The sequence below is a fragment of the Procambarus clarkii genome, chromosome 71 (assembly GCF_040958095.1).
Source record: "Procambarus clarkii isolate CNS0578487 chromosome 71, FALCON_Pclarkii_2.0, whole genome shotgun sequence".
Taxonomy (NCBI): Eukaryota; Metazoa; Arthropoda; class Malacostraca; order Decapoda; family Cambaridae; genus Procambarus; species Procambarus clarkii.
The window spans coordinates 16,943,960-16,953,140 of record NC_091220.1 but is presented as its reverse complement, the minus strand read 5'-3'; the positions used below and the strand labels follow the sequence as shown (position 1 = coordinate 16,953,140).

General features: G+C 46.8%; 2 protein-coding genes across 5 annotated transcripts in view; one reads left to right on the top strand and one right to left on the bottom strand.

The window, feature by feature from the left end:
* Nucleotides 1-86: 86 nt before the first annotated feature.
* LOC123745547 (transmembrane protein 14C) lies at nucleotides 87-3,138 on the bottom strand. The gene is made up of 3 exons (XM_045726168.2): nucleotides 2,962-3,138; nucleotides 965-1,154; nucleotides 87-557 (listed from the first exon to the last, which is right to left on the bottom strand). The coding sequence occupies exons 1-3, from the start codon at nucleotides 3,035-3,037 to the stop codon at nucleotides 494-496; spliced, it is 330 nt and encodes a 109-aa protein (XP_045582124.1). The 5' UTR covers nucleotides 3,038-3,138; the 3' UTR covers nucleotides 87-493.
* A 1,034-nt stretch (nucleotides 3,139-4,172) lies between these two features.
* Nucleotides 4,173-9,181, top strand: part of Mkk4 (MAP kinase kinase 4) — a 28,380-nt gene continuing 23,371 nt past the window's right edge. For 2 of the 4 annotated variants that reach the window (XM_045726167.2, XM_045726166.2), the window contains exon 1: nucleotides 5,207-5,477. In XM_045726167.2, the coding sequence (XP_045582123.1) occupies nucleotides 5,405-5,477 (73 nt within the window). In that variant the 5' untranslated portion in view covers nucleotides 5,207-5,404. Of the gene's footprint in view, nucleotides 4,293-5,205; nucleotides 5,478-9,181 lie in introns of those variants that run through there. The other 2 variants (XM_069312123.1, XM_045726164.2) reach the window with 2 other exon arrangements.

Sequence of the window (9,181 nt, the reverse complement as noted above, 5' to 3'; positions counted from 1 at the left end):
GGGGGGCCAAGAGGCAGTAATGGCCTGGTCTGTGGCTGCAGGTATTACTGTACTATGCATGAAGGTAATATATGCATACAAACAACAAATTTATATATTTTTATTGAATAGACTTGAACACTAGTAAAATTTGTAACCAGCCTCTAAATTTACAACATTGAACAAAGCAATTAAAAATCTATAAATGCTCTCTACTAATAAATGTATAAAGAACATTACAATATATAGTCTTATTATATACTGTTTAGCCAAAGGCTACATATTTGTGCATGATCTACATGCTATTGACTTTTACATTATTTAGTTACCAAGTGTTCTCAGTCATCAACTAACAAAATTCAGGTTCCTCCTTCTCTTTCATTATCCCCTTACAAAAATATTATCAAGAGATATAGAGGCAACTGTATACAGTACCATTTTCCCCAAGAACAACATGCAAAAGTGGCACTTATATTTAACATCTTCATAAGGAACTACATCACTGTACTATACCTCACTCCATTTTGCCATTTGTCAAGCCAACAGCTCGTGCTCCCAATCTTGCTACCATTGCAAGGCTGAAAAAAATATTAATTCTGTATGATTACATAATCCTAAAAATATTGCTCTGTATTAGAAAAGCCACATCTAATATGACTAACTTGTATGTGTATTAGCAAGTCTCACAAATATAAGGAAAGTATTCAGTTTTATGACTGGTCAGCATAAAGTGTTTACATTACTTGGTGTTTATTTAATATTAAGCCAATATATATACACTGTATATATATACTGTAGTGTATATACTATTTCATATTTGCATACAAAAAAAATGCAGCAGCACCTATAAAGAACTATTCAGAATATAAATTTTCTTGTAGTTTCCATTACCCTGACCTCTTCATTGTTTTCATGAACTAGCATATTCCTATATCCTGATCCTCTTTATGATTATAATAATCACAACATATCAGAGAAACATTACCTTATGACGGCAATCAAACCAGGAGGCATAAACTTTCCCGAGTTGAGATAACGCATCCCCATCATACCTCCAAGAACTGTGCTGGTGCCCAAGGTAAGGTAGTAATTGGCCGGGTTAGCACTCATCTGATAGGCACCATAACCCAAGAGAGAGCCAAAGAGCAGCCCAGCTCCCAGGGACGGTACACTGCCTGTAGAACATGCATCACATTAATAATTACAATAATTTTGTAAAACTTTCAAGGAGATTCATTATACTTATTTGGTCATTTGTATTGATCTAACATCTGTAACCCAATTAAAAAACAGAAGTACTGTACTAGTATACTCCTCTACTAAAGCTGGTATTGAGGAAGTAGTGTGCATAGAAACCTTGCCTTTAATATAGCAGGGGGCAGAAACCCAACCATTTCTGTCGATTGGACGTCTTTCCTATCACCTAACGGACCTGTTCACCTAGCAGTAAATAGGTACCGAGGAGTTAGTCAGCTTGCAGGGTTGCATCCTGGGAAGTGTCAGTATTTTGACTCTGAGGAGACCCAGTGTAAGCCTACCATATACTGTAGATATAAACTAGCTGCCTGTCACCGACAATGAACTATGAATTATTTCTGTCCCGCATGAGATTTGAACCTGGAACAATTGTGAGTTGAGAATGAACCCAACTGTATTACTGAGGAATGGTAAAATCGTGTGCATAACTTGCTACCAAATTTAAAAATTGATTGGATTAGTTTAAGCTGGATTTTGTTATAGGTTTAAAAAAACTGTTGGCAAACCATCTCATGTATGACATTAACTGCATCTGTTAGTTTTAGAGCAAGTTGGAGACAGGGGGGGGGGGATGACTTGTCTTGCCTTAATCCTTTAACAATAACAGTAGTATATTGGTATAGGGTCAGTTAGGACACCAAAATTTAAATTGGTTCATCAAGTGCAGGTTTTCCAAAACTCTTTGCAGTCATTAACCCTTTTTCATATACAGTAGTGTCCTTATTAATGGCTCCTACACTCGGTATTAAACAAAATTTAAGAAAAATATTTGATTATGTTTTCTTTGAGTATGAAGCATTAATCATTATTAATGAAGTCAAACAAAAACATGCATTCCTAGAGCAGACAATAATAAAATGACAAATTGTTATATGACATCTCTTAAGAAAAAAAATAAGTTACAGCACATACAAACTTAGACCACATAACTAATGAAACATATTTGGGACAAAGCAATCATGTACCTGGCAGCGAGACAACGAACAAACCTGTACGGAACCCGTGAGCTCCCGGGTATGGTCAGCTGGTTATTTGCACCCTAGCCTCTGGTATGACAACCTGTACTCATGGCTCCATAAACATTGCAAAAAAGGCCTCATGGGAAGCCATGGCTCCAAGTTTGGGAACCAGTTATTTAGGAAAGGGAACGTTGCTGGCCAGTAATTGAAGGGAGAGTATGGCAGCAAAGGTGCCACATATGGTAAGGCAAGATATTGGTCTTGGCTTTGCTGCGTGAGGAGCTACAAGCACAGTAGTTTCACCCTATACTTATATTCAAAAGGCTACAAGTGGGAAAAAATGCTCACAATGAAATACAATTAGTAGCTTTAGAAAATATATACTGTGCCTACTATCTTCTTGAGGTTATCTTGAGATGATTTCGGGGCTTTAGTGTCCCCGCGGCCCGGTCCTCGACCAGGCCTCCACCCCCAGGAAGCAGCCCGTGACAGCTGACTTAACTCCCAGGTACCTATTTACTGCTAGGTAACAGGGGCATTCAGGGTGAAAGAAACTTTGCCCATGCCCTTAATACTAAGTGACACTATAATATGATCCTTAGGCCAGGTGTGGCAGACCCGCCAACTATACGGACGGCTGGAGATAACACCACAGAGCTTATGGGCTCACCATACCCCGTGCTACTTGGGAATTTTTGTTCCTAGTAGCTGAACCTAAAACAAGACAGTCATTATGACGAGCGTAACTCCAGACACCAGGACGCACCAGCCTTCACGTAACCCACTACGCCGCCCACTGCTACAACAGCAGCGTAGGCGTAGCTGATGTAGTCCACGACCATCCTGCAGGTTCCCTCACAACAGCTGTCACAGGTGCCTCTACCTTCTCTACCTTCTCTCCCTCACCCCTCACCAGGCTCCAGTCCTATCGTACATAACAGTACCTTCACCTTCACTTTTGTACACAATTCGTTCACAGTCTATTATATATACAGGAACACTTTCGTATACACATATGCGCTGGCTTGTGTTCGCTGCTGTTCTCAACTTCCAAGATAATACAATGACCAAAAGCCACACTAGAATTAGATAATAAGCTAAGAATGTTAATAAACAGATGGCGGTTTGGTGCATTTGTCAAACTTGCTGTAAATAAAGACAACGGTGAACAATTGTGAACGCCAGCTAGCGCACAAGTACATTAGCGCTCAAAATGCTCAAACACAAAACAAAACAAAAGACGTGTTGCGACAAAAGACGTGTTGGGCCAAAAGACGTGTTGATGACTTGGCTCTGGAATGACTTTTGTTGCCCGGTGTTGCACCTTATCCAGAACAGCTACGTTATTCTGAATATGAGGCCTTCATGGTTGGATACAGTAATCCAAATGGGGGCGCACCAGAGATTTATACAATTGAACCATTACCTTCATTTCCTTATAATCAAAAATACACTTGATTTTCCCAAGAGTTTGGTTAGCTTTTCTGACTGCTGCTCCCACCTGTTGTGCAACTTTTAATGAGTGGTGGATCTAGACTTCATGGTACTTTTCTTCATCAGTCTGCTGTAATGTAATGCTATTAATTTGAGAGTCGTGGCATTAATTGTTATGCCCCACGTTATTTGGTGTTATGATATTGTGACGATAATCTGAAAATAGAGCAGTGGCTATTCTGGCTGGTGTTGTACCAATCGCATATTAATAAAGAAAAAAGAGAAACCAAAAAATAAAACTACTCACGGTGTGAGAGCTGCGGGTAAAAACCAAAGAGGATAAAATTTTAAACATTTAATGTAACAAAAAGGACTTTAATACCACACAAAATAATAAGTAATAATTAATGAAAAAATAAAACCCCTTAGACACTTGGCTTTTACACAAAATTATAAAGAAATATAAATACAAGTGAGATTTTACGTTATGCAAAAAGGGGTGCAATAACTTTATACAAAAGTGGTACCCATCTTCTGTCTCCTGGGGAGGCGAGAGTAGATGTTACTGCTGAGAGCACGAAGTGTATTCTGAAGACTGGACGATTGATTGATTGATTGATGAAGATTAAGCCACCCAAAAGATGGCACGGGCATGAATAGCCCGTAAGTGGTGGCCCTTCTGAGCCATTACGAGTATCAAGAGCTGATACTGGAGATCTGTGGAGGTGCGACTGCACCCTGCGTGACGGGAGATGTCTCCCGTCCCAGACTGGACGCTAGCGACCCCCTTATTGCTGGACTCTGCCGTCAGGCCGTCCAGCAATAGGCAATAGGCTCCGTCCAGCAATTGCCTCCGACTTCCGGCACCTGTAGACTAAGCCGGTGCCGGGCACCATCTACAAGAATGTAAAAGGAATGTCTGAGGAACCAATCTGTGAACGGAAAAGAAGTATTTATTTATTTATTTATTTATTTATAAGTATCAACTTCATGTCAATCCGCTGGTCACGAGGGCGCCAGGCGACGAAAAGCGGACCGTTGAAGAGGAATACCAGATAGAAGTAGTGGGACCTAAAGGTGCATAATGGTGTTCCGTTAACCAAAGGTGCCCAGGTGGAGCAGCAGGCGGCCAGAGGTGTGCTGGTGGTCAAGGTTAACCCATCAGTTAACCCTTAATCTGTTAGATTAAGGACCTGCCCGAAACGCTGCGCGTACTAGTGGCTTTACAAGACTGTAAACACCATGCTATGTACCTTCTTGTGTATATATATATATATATATATATATATATATATATATATATATATATATATATATATACATATATATATATATATATATATATATATATAAATAATAAATAAATAAATAAGTCTCGATGATCTCGGGTTTGTGGCTTCTCGAGGTTTTAAAATTAGAATTAGGCTCATGCTCCCTAAAATAAAACAAGTATTTAATTTCTAAGAAAATAACTAACACTAACACATTTAAATAAAAACAAAGCATATTCAGGCATTGTGCACCTAAAACAAATTATTCCAGTTATACAAAACTAATACAGTCGACGTCGCCAGAAAAAATACTGTTGGGCTCGTAATGCGGGACGGACAGGAGCTATTGACAACTCTGAGAGGATGTTAATGTGTTCTTGGTGAACTTTGCTTGCTTCTGAGTGCTTCACGGTACCTCCCACAGTGGAAATGGGAACTCCTTGGCCGGTTAAGAAATAGCTAGCCGCTTGTGTCCACTCCAGTGCCTAAATATCCTGTCTGACAATGGCGGAGCAGCAGCAGCAGTCTGGGCATCCCAACAGGCCAGGGTCTCTAGGCATGCCTGGTGCAGTGTCAGGTAGGGCCCGGGGTCTGCATGGCAGGGCCACGAGATTGCTTGCCCCACACTCTGGGCCCCAGAGTGTGGGGCAGGGCCCAGAGTGTGCATGCTAGGACCAGGAGTGTGCATGGCAGGGGCCTGGAATGTAGGGCCAGGGGCCCAGAGTGTGGCAGGGCCCCCGGAGTGTGCGTGTGGCAGGGCCCCCCGGAGTGTGCGTGTGGCAGGGCCCCGCGGAGTGTGCGTGTGGCAGGGCCCCCCCGGAGTGTGCGTGTGGCAGGGCCCCCCGGAGTGTGCGTGTGGCAGGGCCCCCCGGAGTGTGCGTGTGGCAGGGCCCCCCGGAGTGTGCGTGTGGCAGGGCCCCCCGGAGTGTGCGTGTGGCAGGGCCCCCCGGAGTGTGCGTGTGGCAGGGCCCCCCGGAGTGTGCGTGTGGCAGGGCCCCCCGGAGTGTGCGTGTGGCAGGGCCCCCCGGAGTGTGCGTGTGGCAGGGCCCCCCGGAGTGTGCGTGTGGCAGGGCCCCCCGGAGTGTGCGTGTGGCAGGGCCCCCCGGAGTGTGCGTGTGGCAGGGCCCCCCGGAGTGTGCGTGTGGCAGGGCCCCCCGGAGTGTGCGTGTGGCAGGGCCCCCCGGAGTGTGCGTGTGGCAGGGCCCCCCGGAGTGTGCGTGTGGCAGGGCCCCCCGGAGTGTGCGTGTGGCAGGGCCCCCCGGAGTGTGCGTGTGGCAGGGCCCCCCGGAGTGTGCGTGTGGCAGGGCCCCCCGGAGTGTGCGTGTGGCAGGGCCCCCCGGAGTGTGCGTGTGGCAGGGCCCCCCGGAGTGTGCGTGTGGCAGGGCCCCCCCCGGAGTGTGCGTGTGACAGGGCCCCCCCGAGTGTGCGAGTGGCAGGGCCCCCCCGGAGTGTGCGTGTGGAAGGGCCCCCCGGAGTGTGCGTGTGGCAGGGCCCCCCGGAGTGTGCGTGTGGCAGGGCCCCCCGGAGTGTGCGTGTGGCAGGGCCCCCCGGAGTGTGCGTGTGGCAGGGCCCCCCGGAGTGTGCGTGTGGCAGGGCCCCCCGGAGTGTGCGTGTGGCAGGGCCCCCCGGAGTGTGCGTGTGGCAGGGCCCCCCGGAGTGTGCGTGTGGCAGGGCCCCCCGGAGTGTGCGTGTGGCAGGGCCCCCCCCGGAGTGTGCGTGTGACAGGGCCCCCCCGAGTGTGCGAGTGGCAGGGCCCCCCCGGAGTGTGCGTGTGGAAGGGCCCCCCGGAGTGTGCGTGTGGCAGGGCCCCCCGGAGTGTGCGTGTGGCAGGGCCCCCCAGAGTGTGCGTGTGGCAGGGCCCCCCAGAGTGTGCGTGTGGCAGGGCCCCCCAGAGTGTGCGTGTGGCAGGGCCCCCCCCGGAGTGTGTGTGGCAGGGCCCCCCGGAGTGTGTGTGTGTGTGTGTGTGTGTGGGTGGCAGGGCCCCCCCGGAGTGTGTGTGTGTGGGTGGCAGGGCCCCCCCGGAGTGTGTGTGTGTGTGTGGCAGGGCCCCCCCGGAGTGTGTGTGTGTGTGGCAGGGCCCCCCGGAGTGTGTGTGTGTGTGTGGCAGGGCCCCCCCCGGAGTGTGTGTGTGTGTGGCAGGGCCCCCCGGAGTGTGTGTGTGTGTGTGTGTGGCAGGGCCCCCCGGAGTGTGTGTGTGTGGCAGGGCCCCCCGGAGTGTGTGTGTGTGGCAGGGCCCCCCGGAGTGTGTGTGTGTGTGGCAGGGCCCCCCGGAGTGTGTGTGTGTGTGTGTGGCAGAGCCCCCCGGAGTGTGTGTGTGTGTGTGTGGCAGAGCCCCCCGGAGTGTGTGTGTGTGTGGCAGGGCCCCCGGAGTGTGTGTGTGTGTGGCAGGGCCCCCGGAGTGTGTGTGTGTGGCAGGGCCCCCGGAGTGTGTGTGTGTGGCAGGGCCCCCGGAGTGTGTGTGTGTGGCAGGGCCCCCGGAGTGTAATTACCTAAGTGTAATTACCTAAGTGTAGTTACAGGATGAGAGCTACGCTCGTGGTGTCCCGTCTTCCCAGCACTCTTTGTCATATAATGCTTTGAAACTACTGACGGTCTTGGCCTCCACCACCTTCTCACTTAACTTGTTCCAACCGTCTACCACTCTATTTGCGAAGGTGAATTTTCTTATATTTCTTCGGCATCTGTGTTTAGCTAGTTTAAATCTATGGCCTCTTGTTCTTGAAGTTCCAGGTCTCAGGAAGTCTTCCCTGTCGATTTTATCAATTCCTGTTACTATTTTGTACGTAGTGATCATATCACCTCTTTTTCTTCTGTCTTCTAGTTTTGGCATATTTAATGCTTCTAACCTCTCCTCGTAGCTCTTGCCCTTCAGTTCTGGGAGCCACTTAGTAGCATGTCTTTGCACCTTTTCCAGTTTGTTGATGTGCTTCTTAAGATATGGGCACCACACAACAGCTGCATATTCTAGCTTTGGCCTAACAAAAGTCATGAACAATTTCTTTAGTATATCGCCATCCATGTATTTAAATGCAATTCTGAAGTTAGAAAGCATTACATAGGCTCCTTGCACAATATTCTTAATGTGGTCCTCAGGTGATAGTTTTCTATCTAGAACCACTCCTAGATCTCTTTCTTTATCAGAATTCTTTAAAGATTTCTCACATAATATATAGGTTGTGTGGGGTCTATGTTCTCCTATTCCACATTCCATAACATGACATTTATTAACATTAAATTCCATTTGCCAAGTGGTGCTCCATATACTTATTTTGTCCAGGTCTTCTTGAAGGGCATGACAATCATCTAAATTTCTTATCCTTCCTATTATCTTAGCATCATCAGCAAACATGTTCATATAATTCTGTATACCAACTGGTAGATCATTTATGTACACAATAAACATCACTGGTGCAAGAACTGAACCCTGTGGTACTCCACTTGTGACATTTCTCCATTCCGATACATTGCCTCTGATTACTGCCCTCATTTTTCTATCAGTCAGAAAATTTTTCATCCATGATAGAAGCTTACCTGTCACCCCTCCAATATTTTCCAGTTTCCAGAACAACCTCTTATGTGGAACTCTGTCGAAAGCCTTTTTTAGGTCCAGATAGATGCAGTCAACCCAGCCATCTCTTTCCTGTAATATCTCTGTGGCCCGATCATAGAAACTGAGTAAATTCGATACACAGGATCTTCCTGATCGAAAACCATACTGTCTGTCTGATATTATATCATTTCTCTCCAGGTGTTCTACCCATTTAGTTTTGATTAGCTTTTCCAATACTTTCACTATTACACTTGTCAATGATACAGGTCTATAATTGAGGGGGTCTTCCCTGCTGCCACTTTTGTAGATTGGAACTATGTTAGCCTGTTTCCACACGTCTGCTACGATTCCTGTACACATGGATGCCTGAAAGATCAGGTGAAGTGGAATGCTGAGCTCAGATGCACATTCTCTCAGAACCCATGGTGAAACACCATCTGGGCCAGCTGCTTTGTTCCTCCCGAGCTCCTTTAGCATATTTTCCACTTCATCTCTAGACACCTCTATCCGCTCTATGTTGTTCTCTGGAATTCTTATTGTGTCTGGTTCTCTGAAGATTTCATTTTGTACAAACACACTTTGGAACTTTTCATTTAATGTTTCACACATTTCCTTTTCATTTTCCGTGAATCTGTTTCCCATTTCCAACCTCTGGATATTATCCTTTACCTGCAATTTGTTGTTTATGAATTTGTAGAATAGGCCCGGTTCTGTTTTACATTTATCTGCTA